The 19018-nt window shown below is 48.5% G+C and overlaps 1 protein-coding gene across 1 annotated transcript; it reads right to left on the bottom strand.

Moving 5' to 3' along the window:
* Nucleotides 1–9338: 9338 nt before the first annotated feature.
* LOC125942013 (putative phospholipase B-like 2) lies at nt 9339–18682 on the bottom strand (the record flags this gene model as incomplete). The annotated part of the gene is made up of 3 exons (XM_049659914.1): nt 18672–18682; nt 15657–15903; nt 9339–9462 (listed from the first exon to the last, which is right to left on the bottom strand). Coding segments are annotated over exons 1-3 (382 nt in total), but the record flags the coding sequence as incomplete, so codon positions are not given.
* Between the last annotated feature and the right edge of the window lie 336 nt (nt 18683–19018).

The following is a 19018-nucleotide window of genomic DNA, read 5'->3' as shown; positions in this document are numbered from 1 at the left end:
CGTTATCGATGCTTCTTTCCGTTGCCTGTTTTCACCGACGCTTATGTTATCTGATTGTATGAGCGACGCGAATTGTCTAGAACTTTCTGGAAGACACGCGCGTACCAGGGATTATTCTGGAACCTTCAATGACTCAGGTATAAAAGCCGGCGCGTTTTGCCGCTGATCAGATTTTCGACGATCGCCGACTGTGTTCGCCGCTATCGTTGTGCTTTGAGTGTAGCTTGCTTTTGTGGGCACAGGTTCGCCCAATAAACAACCAGTTTCGTCATACATAGTTTTGCGACTGTTTTATTTACCGTCACTCCTACGTGACATCTGGTGGAGGTGCTAGTTCGTTCATGCACCGAACGCCCCCGCAATACCGCGACCCAAGCCCGAAACCGGAGGACGAGACCAACGTCGCCAAGAACCAGCGAGCTAGCCGTAGGCAGCAAGGACTTGTGCTGGAGTTCGGACTTCTTCCCGAAAAGACCACCGCAATGAAGGCCAAGTCAACGACCAGAATGGCAGTACCAGCGTCCCCCATCCTGCTGCAGCAACCTCGGGAGCCACCGACTTTTCGTGGATCATCGGCTGAAGACCCTGAAACCTGGCTGGAGACATATGAGAGGACCGCGACGTTCAACAAATGGAGCGACGACGACAAGCTGCGCCATGTTTATTTTTCATTGGATGATGCTGCTCGGACCTGGTTTGAGAACAGAGAGACCACCCTGGTGACGTGGGACCTATTTCGTGAGAACTTTGTGAGGACCTTCACGAATGTCGTGCGAAAAGAAAGGGCCGAAGTTTTATTAGAAACCAGAGTGCAATTGCTGAACGATAACATCGCGATCTTCACGGAGGAGATGACTCGCCACTTCCGCCACGCCGACCCCGATATGTCTGAGGAAAAGAAAGTTCGGTTCTTAATGCGGGGTGTCAAAGAGCAAATATTCGCCGGATTGAAGCGCAACCCGCCGAAGAGTGTCGCCGAATTTCTTTCCGAGGCAACAACGATCGAGAAGACACTTGAAATGCGCGCCAGGCAATACAACCGCCGTGCCCTGACCAACTACGCCGATGCTCAAGCACTAGGCGCCGACGACCTGCGCGAGACCATCAGAGCAGTCGTTCGCGAGGAGCTGCAGAAGCTCTTTCCCGGGTTGCAGCCTCAAGTGGCATCTATCGCCGACGTCGTCAAAGAAGAAGTGCAGCGCTCACTTGGAGATCCCGATGTGCAGCCGCAATCACCACAACCCCAGCCGGAAGCGCTGACCTACGCCGCCGTTGCCCGTCGTCAAGGCCCCCCTTCACGCTCGCGCCAGGGCGCCGTAACGCCGCAGTTCCGTCGTCCGCCGCCGCCGCCGCCAGCACGCCCGCCAGTCGCCCAGCGTAGCTAAACAAGAAAGACAGATATTTGGCGCGCCCCCGACCACCGCCCGCTCTGCTATCACTGCGGGGAAGCCGGCCATGTCTACCGCCGATGCCCATACCGCGAGATGGGCCTACGAGGGTTCGCCGTCAACGCGCCGCGTCCACAGCTTGGCGAGCGACCCCGTGACATCGGCGACTACCTCGCCGGAGCCCAGTGGCAACCACGACGACCCTCACGCTCGCCGTCACCGGGCCGCTACATCTCGCCGCATCGCCGTCAGTACACCGGTCCCACCCGGGGCCGATCTCCGAGCCCTTACCCGGGAAACTAAAGGCAGCAACCGATGGAGGTGCGGTTGCTGTACGACGCAATGCCGAAGATCCTCCGCCGCCGCCGACGACGACGATTCGCGAATCATCACGACGAGATATCAGCTTGCCGCCTAGCAACAGCCTTGACAGCACTTCGCCGCAGAAAGAAGACCTTCCGACGCAACGTAGCAGCAGCAGAGCAAGCCGACGCAGCCGTGATCCGACGCCACAAATTACCCGCAACGCCAGACACCGGTCTACCGATATAGACGTGCTCATCGATGGTCATAACGTCACCGCTCTCGTCGACACTGGCGCCGACTATTTCGTCTTCAGCGGCGCGTTCGCGGCCAAGTTGAAGAAGGTGAAAACAGCCTGGCAAGAACCCGATATCCGGACAGCGGGAGGCCACCTAATAACGCCGACTGGAATCTGCACAGCGCGACTCACGGTAAACAACCGCACTTACCCGACGAGCTTCGTAATCCTGCAGCACTGCTCCAGGGATGTCATCCTAGGCATGGACTTTCTAAATAAACACGGTGCAGTCATCGACTTAAGGTCCAAGTCAATAACGCTTTCAACGCACAACGCGATACCACCGGCTACAAGCATAAGTTACCATGCCTTGAATGTGCTTGAAGAACAAGTCACCGTTCCGCCTCGCTCCAACGTAATGATTTGCGTCGGTACCGAAGTGCCTGCAGACATGGAGGGCGTCATCGAGGGCGATCATCACTTACTGCTCTACCGTGAAATTTGCGTCGCTAGAGGCATAGCTGAGCTACGTGCAGGGAAAGCAACGGTGATGCTCACGAACTTCAGCCCCGAATACAAGCACATTAACAAAGGCACCACGGTCGCCTACATCGACGAAATAGTACAAGCCAGCAGTGCTTTCGCCTTCACGGATTCCAGTGCACCCGCAACGACGACTATAATACCTGAACCAACTTTCGACGTCAATCAGAACCTTCCCAGGCATAAGAAAGAACAACTAAAAGCTCTGCTCCTGCAATACAAGGATTGCTTCTCGTCGTCGTCAAAAGTTCGACAAACCCCTGTCGCCAAGCACCGCATCATAACCGACGAAAATGTTCGCCCACTGCGTCAGAGCCTGTACCGAGTTTCGGCGCGCGAACGCGAGGCCATAAGGCAACAAGTTGACGAAATGCTACGCGACGACATCATCCAGCCGTCCAAGAGTCCGTGGGCGTCCCCCGTGGTGTTAGTGAAGAAGAAGGATGGAACCCTACGTTTCCGAGTCGATTATCGTCGCCTCAACAAGATCACGAAGAAGGACGTATACCACCTCCCACGGATTGACGACGCCTTGGATCGACTATACAACGCAAAGTATTTTTCGTCGATGGACCTCAAAACCGGCTACTGGCAAATCGAAGTCGACGAGAGGGACCGGGAGAAGACGGCCTTTATAACACCAGACGGACTGTTCGAGTTCAAGGTCATGCCGTTTGGTCTTTGCTAGGCACCTGCGACTTTCCAACGCGTCATGGATACAGTACTGGGAGGCTTGAAGTGGCAGACTAGCCTCGTCTATTTGGACGACGTCGTTGTGTTTGCCTCAAGCTTCGAAGAACACCTGCGGCGCCTTGAAACAGTTCTTCAAGCAATCAAAACCTCCGGACTCACGTTAAAGCCAGAAAAGTGCCGCTTCGCATATGAGGAGCTCTTGTTTTTGGCCCACGTCATCAACAAGTCTGGAGTGCGCCCCGACCCTCAGAAAACTGCGGCCATCGCTGACTTTCCTCCGCCCGCCGACAAGAAGGCAGTCCGTAGATTTCTTGGACTGCGCGCCTATTACAGGCGCTTCATCAAGGATTTTTCACGGATCGCAGAGCCACTGACGTATCTCACGAAGGCCGACGTCGAGTTCAAGTGGGAGACGCCGCAACTCGAAGCATTTGAAGAACTGAAGCGACGCCTGCAATCGCCGCCAATACTTGCGCATTTCGACGAAAACGCCGATACCGAAGTCCACACCGACGCAAGCAGCGTAGGACTCGGCGCCGTGCTTGTGCAGAGGACTGATGGACTAGAAAGGGTTGTAAGTTACGCTAGCCGGTCGCTATCGAAGGCGGAAGCAAATTATTCCACAACAGAAAAGGAGTGCCTCGCCATCATCTGGGCTACATCACAGTTTCGCCCCTACCTCTATGGCAGGCCCTTTAAAGTTGTGAGCGACCACCACGCCTTGTGTTGGCTAGCTAACTTGAAGGATCCTTCAGGTCGCCTCGCACGATGGATTCTGAGACTTCAAGAATTCGACATCACCGTCGTTTACAAGTCCGGGCGAAAGCACTCTGACGCCGACTGCTTGTCTCGCGCCCCCGTCGAACCGCCGCCACAGATCGACCAGGATGACGACAGTTTCTTGGGACCAATCAGTGCCGACGAATTCGCCGAACAACAGCGAGCCGACCCGGAACTAAGGAGCCTTCTAGACTACTTGGAAGGCAAGACCGTCATTGTGCCGAAGGTGTTCAGGCGAGGATTGGCGTCGTTTTTCTTGCAAAACGACATTCTCCTAAAGAAGAACTTCTCGCCTCTCCGAGCCAACTACCTCCTCGTGGTACCCTCAGCATTGCGTCCAGAGGTTCTGCAAGCTCTCCATGACGACCCAACGGCTGGACATCTCGGTTTTTCACGCACTCTCGCGAGGATACAAGAAAAATACTACTGGCCTCGCCTCTCTGCCGACGTCGCCTATTACGTAAGGACATGCCGAGACTGTCAGCGACGCATAACACCGCCGACAAGGCCAGCCGCACTTCTACAGCCAATCGAGCCACCTCGCCGACCGTTCCAACAGATCGGGATGGACTTACTGGAGCCTTTTCCGACGTCGACGTCCGGAAATAAATGGATCGTCGTCGCTACGGACTACCTCACCCGCTACGCCGAAACAAAAGCCTTGCCTAAAGGCAGTGCCGCCGAGGTAGCTCGATTCTTCGTTGAGAACATCCTCCTGCGTCACGGTGCCCCAGAAGTCCTCATCACCGACAGAGGTACGGCCTTTACGGCAGAACTAACTCAAGCCATCCTGCGGTACAGCCAGACAAGCCATCGCCGCACCACCGCCTACCACCCGCAGACGAATGGCCTCACCGAGCGCCTAAATAAGACCATCGCCGACATGCTGGCAATGTACGTCGACGTCGAACACAAGACGTGGGATGCCATCCTTCCGTACGTGACCTTCGCATACAACACGGCCGTGCAAGAAACGACGCACATGGCGCCGCGCCGTTCAACCTGGTCTACGGAAGGAACCCGGCAACGACGCTTGACGCCATGCTACCAGACGTCGCTGACGAAGAAAATCTTGACGTTGCCACTTATTTGCAGCGTGCCGAAGAAGGTCGACAGCTCGCCCGCCTGCGCATCAAGAACCAGCAGAGGACCGACAGCCGACACTACAATCTACGACGACGCTACGTCGAGTACCAGCCCGGCGACCGTGTTTGGGTCTGGACTCCGATACGCCGACGAGGACTTCGCGAGAAACTGTTGCGTCGCTATTTCGGACCATATAAGATAATCCGACGTATTGGCGCACTGGACTATGAGGTCGTGCCAGACGGCATTTCGCAATCACAGCGGCGCCGGGCACGACCTGAAGTCATCCAAGTGGTGCGTCTTAAGCCTTTCTACGCCCGCTGACGAGCTTATAGGTACTTTGTTACTTTGTTATTTTCTTTCTTTATTACGCGTCGTTTTGTTTTCGCTTTCGCGTTTGTTTGTAGCATCGGGACGATGCTATTTAAGGGGAGGGTATTGACACGTATACATGTTTATCTTTCGCCGATGGCCGCTTTCCACCGGCTAACAAATGTTAAACGTTATCGTTTAGGGTGCATCGATGCCCAGCGCCGCCGTTCAGGGTGGTGCCATCCTTTGACCGCACCCGCGCCGCCGCTTTCTCGCTGCGACGCCATCTTGAGTCACAGCGAGCGGTTGCGAGTGCTGGGTGCGGGTGCTTAGTTCGAGACACAGTGCGCGCGGATGCTTCGCTGGCGCTTCTACTTGCTGGACAGTGTTCAGCCGCATGAATGACAAGCTTGTCAAGTGCACCGAGTCGACATGACGGGCTGTTGTGTTCCCGAGTGCACCGGATCGACGCGTAAAGGGCTTCGTTGATTACGCTTCCCCCGGGACCCAGAGCGAAGGAAGAGATGGGAAGCGCAAGTAAAGCGGTATCACTGGAAGGCAACGGATAGCTCCTACATTTGCGAGGTAAGTGTCAAGAAAGTTTAGACTATCGCATCGTGTTTTTCATTTAAATAAGAAAGTAGTCTCTGATCCTCGCTCACGTACGAACGTTCGCTCACGAACTATGCACTGCACCGATGCTGAGTAGCCTATGGTTTAGTACACTTATCGCATAGTGTACTAATCGCATAGACTGAGTAGTCTATGCGATTAGTACACTTATTTTAAGAACTGACGAAAATGCTTCGCCGCGAGATAGCCGTACATTAGCTACAAATCGTCATGTAAACCACCTATTTTACTTTTTCACGGGAAGCACACACCGTGTGTCTGTTGTTTCTTTTTTTTTCCTCATGCAGTTTCTTTTTTTGCTACTGGTTATTTGGGACTAAAGAACGTAGTGCTTCTTCTTGGGAGAGCGGCTGTTGTGTACGTGGCAAGCGAAGCATTGCGATTTTCTCTATTCTCAGCAGATATCTTGCGGATCTCAGGTTGTTACGTTATATAGCTGATTTTTTAGACGAATATATTTGTAGCGTGGTGCTCGTAAGCCGCTGGTCATTCGTGCTCATTCCCGATCGTAGTGGGTACTGTGATGGTCTTTAAATGCCTGTGCACGGTATGACCAGGTGTAGTAGAGTTAAGGGGCATCATGGGACCAAAATGTTTCGGCGCTTTCTGGCATGGTGTCTGTTGTAGCCTGTGCATTTCTTCGAAACATGTGAAGCGAGGTAATACAGCATTACTTCTGCGAAAATTTATTTTTAAGCACTGTAATGGGTTCTCTGTATTTACAAGGCAACTTTTCGTATCAATAATCACTTTTGTTGTTTTACTTGTACTTAGAAACACTTTGAAGAGGACCAGTACGAGGGAAATCGACAGGATGGGCGCCGTCTGTTAAAGTCAACAGCCCTACATCATCATGGACTATATTTTCGAAGTGAAAAACATTGCTAATCTGTATTTCACTGTCTTAGTTTCATTTACGGTTTTTGTACGCGATATATATGCAGTGTTGTTTATTTTTTCTATGTAGTTATCAGTGTTCTAATGGTTATTTATAAAATGTTCGGTACTCGCCATCGATGTGTTTGGCTGATGCGACGTATTCGATGGTAGCTTATGTATTCTGGCAGGATATCTTGATTAATATTACCCGCGGTTGCGTTTTCTTGTTTGCATTCTTGTTTTCGATTTATATTGTCTGTAATAAGGTTGACGTACTCACTTGAAACCCCCCCCCCCCCGTAATGAATAAATTAAAAAAAACTCTCACTATACCGAATTGTGTGTCGAGCCTACCTTGCGATTTTCTTTTTATCTCGTCTTTCAACATAACCTTCACGCGCCACACAGTACATATATTTCTCATGTACATATCTCGTTCAGGATTGATTGTACTAGACATTTTAAGCAAATGTATTTTGTGCATCGTTTGGTTTCTTGTGTGTACTACGCAAGATTGACACAGACAAGTTACGTTACATGTTTCTCTACAGCACTAACTAAACGTTATTTTCACGTCGCAGTTATTTTTACACCAGCTTAATCCTGTCAGCACACAGTTCTGTGGGCAAAAAAAAGCTAAATTGCGCGTAGATATCGTCAAATAATTGCAACGAACGCGAAGAGCACGCACAACGCAAGGGAAACTAACCGCCGTGCGCGAATGGCTGGCTACGGTGAAGGAGGCTTGACGTGTAAATCAAAATACAACAGCGAAAAAGAAAAACTTCCACACACAGGGGGTCGCAAACCTTATATACCAAGCATCGAAGCGCAAAAAAAATAGTGCCTATTTCAAACATACACAGGGCATATTAAATGTGATTGAATTGGGCAACTTGGGGCATGTTCCCGGCGCCATACATTTACGTCTTCGACCTTCGATGAGTTAACGGCTATCGGTTATAAAGATGTGCAGATGCGATACCGATAAAAAAATCCTCATCTAGGCAAAGCACTTGGAAGTGCGCCGCGAGTAACACTATTTATGAACGCAAACGTAGCTGAGGCTCAGCTCGTGTGACTCAATATGGCGGCGCCAGCGGGGTTGTCTCCACCCTGGACGGCGGAGCTGGGCATCGAGGCACCCTATTATCGCACGGCGCAGGACGCGCCTGTATCGGAAGTTTCTAGAACGTTATCGATGCTTCTTTCCGTTGCCTGTTTTCACCAACGCTTATGTTATCTGATTGTATGAGCGACGCGAATTGTCTAGAACTTTCTGGAAGACACGCGCGTACCAGGGATTATTCTGGAACATTCGATGACTCAGGTATAAAAGCCGGCGCGTTTTGCCGCTGATCAGATTTTCGACGATCACCGACTGTGTTCGCCGCTATCGTTGTGCTTTGAGTGTAGCTTGCTTTTGTGGGCACAGGTTCGCCCAATAAACAACCAGTTTCGTCATACACAGTTTTGCGACTGTTTTATTTACCGTCACTACTACGTGACAATAGGAACGCAAACGATCAAAGATTTCTACACAAAAGGGGCAGGGAAAGTGCTTCGCATTATTATACATTCCTACAGCCCGCGGAATTTCGGTACCTCCATCGTTCGTGAAGTGCCTCCTGCCTAAAATCCATCACGTCATTTTCTGATACAACGCCGCGCATATTGTTCGTTTAACGATGTGGGCGTACGGATGTCCCCGAACATTCTCAGAATGGCTAGTTTCTCAGATTGGAATCTTCCATTTAGTTCTAAAGCGATCAGCTCCATCTTCCAGTTGCGTGCCTCAAACTTCAACTTCCTAAATAAGACATTTCATTACATGATTCCTAATGTCGTTTCTGTCGATGTGTACAGTATGGTAGCCTGGAAATCTTTCCTTGCAACTACAAAAAAAAAAAAAACTAGAAAACGGACTACTTTGCCGGTGCAGTTCCACTTATTGGGGCTATCAGGAAGTCGGAGGAAAGTGCGTGCCAGCTTTACGTGATTTTCCGCCAGCAACCCTAGCCATCCACATGGCATGGCTTGAAACTTGAGAACTCCCAGTTATGAGCAAGTATGTTATAACTACTTTTTATTAGAGAGAATGTTAGCCCTAACCACCGAGAAAAGAAACAGAGGAGAAGGCACATAGCAAAATCAACCTGAAAGTGAGATGGTCGTGAAGGTGAAAAAGGCGACCGCCTATTTTCCCTGTGGTGCCACATACAGGGATTCACGGAAAAAGTTGTGCGTTGTCTAGGCTGCGATGCGGGAGAAGTTTCTACAGTCGTCGTCAGCTCAAGCACCGGTATTAACCCTTTTTATTGGACTCGGCTAAGCAACCTACAGTTGCACATTGGAAAGCCCACCGCGCTTGAGCTTATTTCTGTGGTGTCGCAAGGCAACAAACGCCTGCAGAGCATAGACGCCCTTGCCGGAATTCTACTACAGCCGCTACCGAGTTCAAGTTGTAGCTCTACTTTGCATACCCGGTGTAGTCTCCGACGAAGTACGATGCCATGGAAAAATGTACTTCTTCTGTACACGCAACATTCCGCGGTAGACGAACCAGGTATCATGAGCGATGTACAAATCGTCGAAGTCACCAACAATCTTCACGAGCGCAGTACAGGACAAGATCTGGTCGAACGAGTGCAGATCTTTCTTCCTCCCAAGAGCTCTTTCCAAATCTTGGAGGTCTCCCACCAAGTTAAGTATGCTGAAAGATGCAATAGAATGCCATAAATATCATTACTGGTGATGAGGGCTTACAGGATGTTAGGAATGGCTAGCTTAGAAAAATGCAGTGGGATGGAGAAAAAGAAAAACAGCGCTGAAGCTATCATTTACTGCGGGTTAATGCATTGAATGGAAATGACCGTAGCTTCGTCCAATAGAACGTTAAAAATTCAGAAAGAAATAAAAACAATGCATGAAGCGTATTGCATGCATGAAGCATGCATGCATGAAGCGTAATATGCATGAAGCGTATTGTGATAATAACTGTGATGACGGGTCCATACACAGAAAAATACGCCACCTAGCTAGCAACGTTTACGGATTTTGTAGCACTCGTTTCACAGAAGCAGAAATGTTTGCTTTAAAAACACCTTTCAAGAAACGGTAGACATAATATAGAAAACAGAATTACTTACAACGCTCGCGTGATGCCGGATATCTCACGCGTAAAATCGAGCGTTTCCCTTTCCCAAGCATCGCTAAGACCCGCCATTTGCTTGGAATGAAGGTATATCTGCAATCGAAATGTGTTTAAACATGTAAGTACAAATTCGCATGCTGGTATTTTGGTTTACTATAAACGTTTTTATAAGTTCTGCAGGATAGAGCACACAGTTTTTTCAAACAAACGCTCCAATGCCTCAATCTGAGTTTTTGTTAAAGTAATTCATCTTAAGAAATTAAGAAACTTAAGAAATTCATCTCGCGTATTCCGAAACGGTTGCCCAAGGCCAAGGACATTATTCCCTAGCATGACTGAAGCAGTTATAGCAGTGTTCCTTGCTACGTACTTTGTCATGTTGAGTGTGCTGCCATGACATTGACACCCGAAGGTGAGTTCGGTTCGCTTCGTCACACGGGATGCTTCCTTGTATGCTGTGTTCAAACTTGGCCCTCTCTTCAACAGCAGAAAGTCACCTACATCCAGTTTTGGTAACGTTGTAGTTTGTCTCTTATCAAAATTAAATGATCATTCTTTTGATAGTAACACGTGCTCTATGCAGCCATTTAGACTACGATTGCTATATGTGCTTTAACGTACTCCGTGTAGTGAGACACGGGAATTCGAAGACGAAGAAGGCGTCTTTTCTCCTGGTGGTTTTAGGGGCGAAGCTCCTTATGGCGGCACCCGTTCCGTCCCCGTCGTAGTAGTAGTAGTAGTAGTGTGTAACCAGTCTGAGAAAAATGAGAAAAAAATTCCGAAGTTGTGTCCGTAGCGCGGAATCGAACCAGGGACCCCTCGCTTCCGAGCGCGCGGCGTTAGCCCACTACGCCACGAAGCTGACATGGACAAACGCACCACGATGGCTATAAATACCCAACATTAACGAAAGGCCGCGTTTCTAGCGCGTTTCTAACGCGTTTGTGCTAGCGCGTTACGGCCCGTGTAAGAAGCTGGTGTAAGACGCTGTGGCCTCTCCACCTTACCTTCAACGCGTTTCGAACGCGCTGCCCACAGCGGTGGCAAGTCAAGTTCAAGTCGAGGAGCGTTTATGAATACGGGGGTTATACTCTCTCAGCAGTCATGTGATGGCGTCGGCAAACGCGGTGCACGTTCCGGCATGTGTAAATGGCTGCGTAAGACGCTGTGTCCGCTCCCCCTTACTAGAGAGTACTGCACGTTTCTAACGCGTTTGTGCTAGCGTCCCCTTAAGCGGGAGATCCGATGATTCCCTACGGACCTTCGCCCACTCATCATCATTCACCTCGTGGATCTGCTGTCATTTTTTTCAACAGGCTGTTCCGCCGTATTGTTCCGCGTTGTTTCCTTTTGTTCGCGTTGAAGCGCGACAATATTTTGGTTTACTGTATTCAGTTCTTACTGCTTCTGTAAACTTTGCTGCCTTATGAATGCCAAGGCTTATATCAGCAGGTATACAATTCGGTGTACCAGATGCAGCGACTATAGAAGTGCATCACAGGTCATTTTTGTACGAGCGGATGTAGTGGGCTACTGTCGCATCTAGACGGTCGCCTCCAGGCACCTGGTAATTTTGCTGGACGTGAACCCTCAAAGCTCCATGATATAAAAGCGACTAGCCTAGATTGAGCGACGGCTCGCGGCAGGCCAACCTCAACCCTTCACGGTGGCGCACAAGCACATCAAGAGGCATTTTCTCAACGATGAGTTTGGTGCTGCATGTAGTGTGTGCGATAACTATGTTATGCATCAGACGTCTCCAAGATAGATGAGAGTATCGTACCAGGGGGCGTGGAAGAGTTACCTTCCGAGGCCATTACGCAATTTGGCATCTGCACTACCCGCAACAAGGGCCTCGAAAAGGAGAACGCTCCATGACTCTCCAGTGCGACGGTCTTACGCATACTAAGCCAAATCATAGAACTTGAATCTATGAAGGACACTGAAGGACACTAGCACGATAGGTGTGCCGGTGTAACACTGTGTGAGAATCATAAAATTGGCCCAGTTTGCCTTTGGTTCTCCGAAGCCTAAAAATCCCTCATCATCATCAGCCTATATTTATGTCCACTGCAGGACGATCTCCAATTGCCGCTGTCTTGCGCTACCTGATTCCAACTTGCACCTACAAATTTCCTAACTTCATCACACCACTTAGTTTTCTGCCGTCCTCAACTGCGCTCTCTATTTTCTTTCTCTCACTTTTCATCCCTATACCCCCTTTCCTCAGCGCAGGGTAGCAAACCGGACGTGCGTCTGGTTAACCTCCCTGCCTTTCCTCTCTTCTATTTCTCTCTCTCTCTCTCTCAACTGCGCTTCCCTTCTCTTGGTATCCATTCTGTAACTCTAATGGTCCACCGGTTATCCATCCTGCGCATTACATTGCCTGCCTAGCTCCATTTATTTCTCTTATTGTCAATCAGAATATCGGCTATCTCCGTTTGCTCTCTGATCCACACGGCCCTCTTCCTGTCTTCTAAGGTTAGGCCTAAAATACCTACCGATGTGTAAAAAAAGTCAATTCATCTCGGACAGCATTTTCGATGTGTGCCAAGCACAAATGAAGTGTAACGAAAAAGATACATAACTCGATACACTATGTCAGCCCACGTAAAACAGCAAAGAAGATTCAAGAGTTGTTCTCGATAAGTTTACATACATACAGCCTAAGCGCGGTCTTGGCAAACTGCGATCACCCGGAAGAGCCGGCCGATGATTAGATCAGGTGACATGAATGTGGGTTTAAGGCATCTTCAAAACACCTTGTTCAATGAGCTCATAATGAAGGCGTTTGCTATGGAGCGAGCATTCACATACTACACAACATCAAAAATTAGTGGGGTACGTGACCACGTGTTTAACAGGAGTGTCAACGACTTCAGGGCCCTCAAATATGTGTCCGACTTGTCGATCCACCGTCGCCTAATATGCGCATATGGGGCGCAATCGAATCTACGGAGACGGAAGCAGCGACTCAATAAGTGTCGAAAATGTCGCCAAGACGTGTCTTCATCATCACATATAGGCTGGCTACATTGCTTGATTGCTATCGCTTTAACGTTGTAAATATTTGAGAGATGGGTTCTGCTGAACCTTTTTATGAAAATTTGGTACTCAAGTGTTTTCCCACGATATACCGGGTGTTCAATATTAATTAAGCTTTACGGAATATTTAAAAATAGTCTGTGTCTGTGGCAGGTAGCATAAGCCTTATCGTTGAGCTGGGTTATTCGGAGAGGAGGACATTAGTAGCATCAGAAACCTAAACACATATTCAACTAATTAAAAAAAGTTGACAAATGAACTTCTTAGTTAATTACTTCACGAATATTCCAATTTACGAATTGTAGCCGGTTAGTTTGCAAGATGCATCAACTTGAAATTAATTTCCAGGATGACACCAGTTTCGACATATTATTGCCCAATGTGTGGGACGAAATACATGGGCGTTCCAGTTACTTTGGCACTTCAATGTATAAAACTGCATTTTTGTAAAAAAGTAAGTGTAACAACAGTGCATTTTTACGGCCAGTTTGATGGCGCATATCTCCAAACTGGTGTCAGCCTGGAAATTCATTCCAAGTGGATACGCCTGAGAAGCTCACCGGATACAATTCGTAAATTGCAATATGTGTCGCAAAGTAATTAACTACGAAGTTCATTGTTGAACGTTTGTTAATTAGTTGTATACGTGTTTAGATTTATCGTGCTACTAATTTCCTCCTCTTCTAATAACCCAACTCAACGATAAGACTTATGCTACCTGTCACAGACGATTTTAAAAAATTCCGTAAAGCTTAATTTTGAACACCCGGTAAGTGCACATGTTGTAAAAACTCTTACAACACCGAGGAACCTCGTCTCCGGCCCCCTATGCTTTCCATGCGTTGGTGATAGACCGCGGTGGATGTTATACTGCTTCGGAGCGCGAGGTCACGTATTCACTTCCAGGCTGAGGCGGCCAGATTTTGTAGGAGTGATATGCAAATATACTCCTGTAATTGGATTCAGGCGCACATTAAAGAATATCGTGCACTAAAAATAATTTGAAGCCCCCGTCACATGTGCACCTACTGGATCTCTCATAGCCCTAATGCTTCTTTGTGGCGTAAAGCCCCACGAATCAATCGATGTTGATTGGGAATGTTTGGGATCACCTAGAGGAATATATCTTGTGTACATTAAAAAGCCTGCATCATACCGATCATTGCATTCTGCTTCTTTATGGGATTTTACGTGCCAAAACCACTTCTCATTATGAGGCATTATCATTGATTTGTGGAAGAAATCTAAAGGAGTGAATTATGTGACGTAGGATGAGTTGAGCAGGCGTAGATAAAATAGCTGTAGCCGCCACAGACACAAAGGGGGCGCTAGAGGAGAAGCCACTGGAGTTCTACTCTGCAAATCCCTGTGAAGCAATGTGAATGCTTCAGGTGGCTTCGTGGGAGATTGCTGTTTTTGCTATAGGTTTCCGACCACAAATTATCTTCTGTGTTTCGGAGCAGTTTTATTGCGAGAGCCATTATATGGACACTCCAAGCGGATTTCTGCTGTCGGCGTCGTCGTCGCCGTGAGGTTCCGTATAGAGTCCAACAGCGATAAAATCGTAGCCGCGCGCCGTAGGCTGTATGTGCGCGATGGACACGCGCTTTTTATAGCAGCCTGCTAAATGGGACTTAATAATGGCACGGACGCTGAACGGCGACCGCCATCAGCATAATAAAAAATGTTCCTTGCAATCCTCATTTCACATACTATCTAACAATCACTCTTGTCGGAGGAGGAATAAATTCGGCAGATACCAGTTTATGATGACTATCGACGATGAGACGTTTAGCATTGAATCAAGATAGCGGCACAACGTACTGTCACCGTCGAAACGAGTTATGTGTGAGGCGTGTACTCCTTGCGCTTCCTTAAGAACACTCAGAGCCATTTAGCACCGCCGCCGCGAAGCCTGCGCGTGAGCTCCGAAATGCATCGTACGCCGGTTCGTGCGAACACTTATAAACGTGTAATGTGGCAACCGAGCTCTTCTCACACGCTCCTTTCTGGACACACTGTACCTCTGTTGCGCTGCCGAGAAGTGCCTCGAGCGGCGAGTCGCGTTAGGGCAATTCTGCGTGTATTCGCGGGCTTCTTTCACACTCGAAAAAACACATTTATGTAGCATGTATTGAGCTACAGAAAGCTGTATCGGGAGTTTTTCATGTTGCTCTACATTTTAACGTTGACACTTTGATAAATAGGACAGTACTTCTCGAGTTAATAATTATTTACAATTAATTAATTAAATCTCAGTAACGAAAAAATTACTGGTGGCTATTCTACTATACTGGATAGAATACGCACTAGGTTGGCTTCGCGTAACGCCGTTCCTCTTTTTTTAATCGCGCTGCGTGATAGCTGGGACACCCTGTATACATACATACATACATACATACATACATACATACATACATACATACATACATACATACATACATACATACATACATACATACATACATACATGAAGTACGTGAACCCAAGAATACTAACGTATTCAATATGTATAGGATGACGTGAGCACGAATTCTGGTCGGTTGATAGAGACGTCGCTACGATACTGTATACTCTAACGAAGCTCAAGAGAACACTTTACCATATTCCAGAATGGATCCTTGTGCCTAAGTTGATGCTGCTGCTCGCGTGTGTAGTTGATGTTCTGCATGGCGAAGTCTTCAAGCTTGCGGCAATACTCTGCTTGGTTGGTGCAGTAACTTGAGAAAATATTCGCCCAGTGCTCTTCCATTCGTCGACGTGTCAGGTGAGCTTCCAACGCCCCGGCTGCATAGGCTTGTAAGTCATCACGCACACGCTCATTGCTCTCCACCTGGAGGTAAGACCACCTGGAGTTTAAATGAAAACGTGACTGTACGAATATGGAAGTGCGCTGTAGCTTGCTCACACCATTACTTCTCATTTAAAAATGGGTGGAAGGTCTGTACACTCGCGAGTAATAGTATACATACCACAGGGTCACTGTAAAAAAAAATTAATTACTTTGTAATGAACATGCGTAAACTGAAATTGATGAGTACACTGGAACGTCAGCATTGCCAAGTTAGGTCGGCAGTCCACAATCTTAATTTGCGTTCAGCGGCAGTTAAAGAAATCGGCTTTGTCGAGCAATCCATGGTCCATGTACGTTTGCTCACGGGTGTACATTTACCTCGAAAGGGATGTTTAGAACACAACAATTGCTTGTCCAGCACCGCAGTCACTTTATTACGTCTAAAACCACTGTACTGGAAATTCATTGCCTCTTCGGCACATTATGTCGAATGATAGATACTTTTAATGACTTTAACCGCCACGGCATCGTAGAGGTTATGCCACCGAGCTGCTAGTCTCCAGGTCGCGACTTTGCGGGCTAAATGCAACATCGCTTGTGTACTTACAGTTAGGTGCACGGTAAAGAACCCAAGATCAATAAAATTAATCTGGAGTCCCTCGATACGGCGTGCCTCATAATGACTGACTCATAATGAGATCGTGGATTTGGCACGTAAAACCCCACAATTTTCTTACTCTAAGAACCTTTGCAATTACGGAAATAAAATGTTTGAGGGATAAAGCCGTGTTCAGTTAAAAATGATCATAAACATTGCAGAAGGAGTTAGATAATCATTCCTGAAAATTTCTACGAAACACATCAGCTGACTAGCAGGTAGCAAGGAGATAGGCCTGGAAAAGGACACAAACCAGTGGTCACTGGTTTTAAGTACTTTAAAGATCATGAACTTCCACTCATTACACTGCTTATTGACCTCGACTTTAGGGTAAGTTAGCACTATAAGCGTGACGTTGTTCAGCAGAAATTTTCAGGACACGTCTGACATTCGTCTGACAGCGAATTTGTAAATTGCAATATGTGCCCCGAGGTAATCAGCTAAATACTTATTTAGTCGATGTTCAATAATTATTCGATTATGCATTTAAATTTTTTGTGCAGGTAATTTCCGCCTTTTCGAGTAGACCAGCTTCATAGATTAAACTTGTGTTATCCGGCACACGCTGTTAAAGAAATTATACCTCCCTACTGCGTGAAGATGGTGGAGCAACGAAGATGTGGTAATTCCCTTGAGTGTTACAGGTGTGTGTGTTGCGCGTGATACAAATGCGTAAACACAATAAACACAGACCTACAACACGAACGTATATTGAAACGTTGCGAGGCGAGAAGAGGCAGCGACTTCCGACGCTACTCGACGAGTGTCCAGTTCTGTTCTCAAAACCTGCCGAGCTACCGCCACAGGCGTCGGCTGCAGTCACGGACACCGCGCGCGTTCGGAGCGAACGCGGGGAAATACGGACGGCCTCAGCAGCAGCTCTACGGGTTATCTGAAAGGGCGCTCCGCACAGGTACACCTTCTCATATACCCATCACCTCTCCTCCTCGCACTCAGCGCGGCCTCGCATTGTCGCCTCCACCCCCCCAGCGAGCGCCCTCTCATTGGTCCCCTCCCCTTCTCTTTGGTCACATGACCTACCCTCCCCCGGTGCAGCTCTCATACTCTCCTGGTCACGTGACCTGCGTGACATCGCCGGATGGACGGACGGACGGACGGACGGTGCAGCTTCGACCTTGGACCGAAAAAAATGGAAAGTGTTCGCCGAAACACCCGGTATTGAATTTAGGGAACTGCTGGTGAGGGCTCCTGGCAGCCTTCGAGAAAGGGCAATGTACTGATGTTGACAGTGCGCCGTGCTGTCACTTCTCGTTTATTGTGTGTGCACTCTACGAAACGAAGAATAGTTCATTTCACGTACGTGTGGTCAAAACTGAACTACAAGATCAATTTTGTTTCAGCTAAATGGCTTAATTAGATTCAGGTCAGTCAGTTAGGTTCGTCCGCAGCAACTCGGCGACAGGGATAGGCCTAACTTCGGAAGATTGCGATGGAAATCTCCTGAAACTGTATGTGCGGCTGGAGAGCGGGAAGTTTGTGCAGCCACCAACGCAACACCATTTGCAATCCATCACTTATCCGTCCACACAGAACGCAATTTCTAGCAAGAGCAACTTCTCGCTACTGCAACTTCTTACGCCTAACACTAGCCCGATCACTGGCTCCTCCACGCTGTCGTTTGTAATAATTCCCCAGCATGCTTTGCGTATGCCACCCTTCTAATCATAAAACAGTGCGGCCAGTAGCTGTGGAGCAGGCAAGCAAAGTGGTTCGTAATACTTAACAAAATTAATTTGTGCTAAAGCTGCGCCATTCTCAAACCTGCTTTTTCCAGGACATGACAGAAGTGTGCAGAAGAAGTTAACGAGCGAAATTTATTCACATCCGTCGACCGAAAAAAATCGCCGGAGTTGCCCAATAAGCGGTAATTTCCGGTGACCGACATGATGGAAATGCGTATTTCTCTACGCATATTCTCGGGCAGCTCGTTTAGCAGCAGCAGCCAACGAAGCATTCCCACCGGTTTCGTCGTTCATTGTTCAGAAAGCAAGCGCGAACACGGCTGTCTGTCGCGGTGCGGCTTAGGCGTTAGCGCAAACCAGTAGGTCCGAAGCCAACACCAGCGCTTTGTTTCCATAGCTCTCGCCGCGCGCACGATCGCCGCCGTTGAGCATGCCTCTGCAGCACTCCGCTTCCCTCCTCACCCTTTCGCCATGCTCTCTTCCTCCACTTTCCTCCTGATGCTTCTGCTGCACCCTCCTCCTTCGCTTTTTCCCCTTGCGCCCCTCTTTGCTCTCGCAGTCTTTCATCTGCCGCTGCGCTCCGCATTCGCTGTTTCATCCTTCACTGCAATCGTCCATCGGTTACGGGGCACGTCGACGCCGACGCTTAGCACAGCAACGGGTGCCTAAGAGCTGCGCTTTAAAAGCAGCAATTTCAAGTTAGCTGTTCATGGAACCCGCTTTCTCATGGGTTAAGGCGAAAGTCAATTGCGAACACCACATTCTCCCCGAACGCCATTAAGCTTGCCAGGATCAAGAAACGAAGTTTC

This window comes from Dermacentor silvarum, unplaced genomic scaffold (assembly GCF_013339745.2).
Source record: "Dermacentor silvarum isolate Dsil-2018 unplaced genomic scaffold, BIME_Dsil_1.4 Seq893, whole genome shotgun sequence".
In the NCBI taxonomy this organism is placed as follows: Eukaryota; Metazoa; Arthropoda; class Arachnida; order Ixodida; family Ixodidae; genus Dermacentor; species Dermacentor silvarum.
This window is presented reverse-complemented; position numbering and strand designations above follow the sequence as displayed.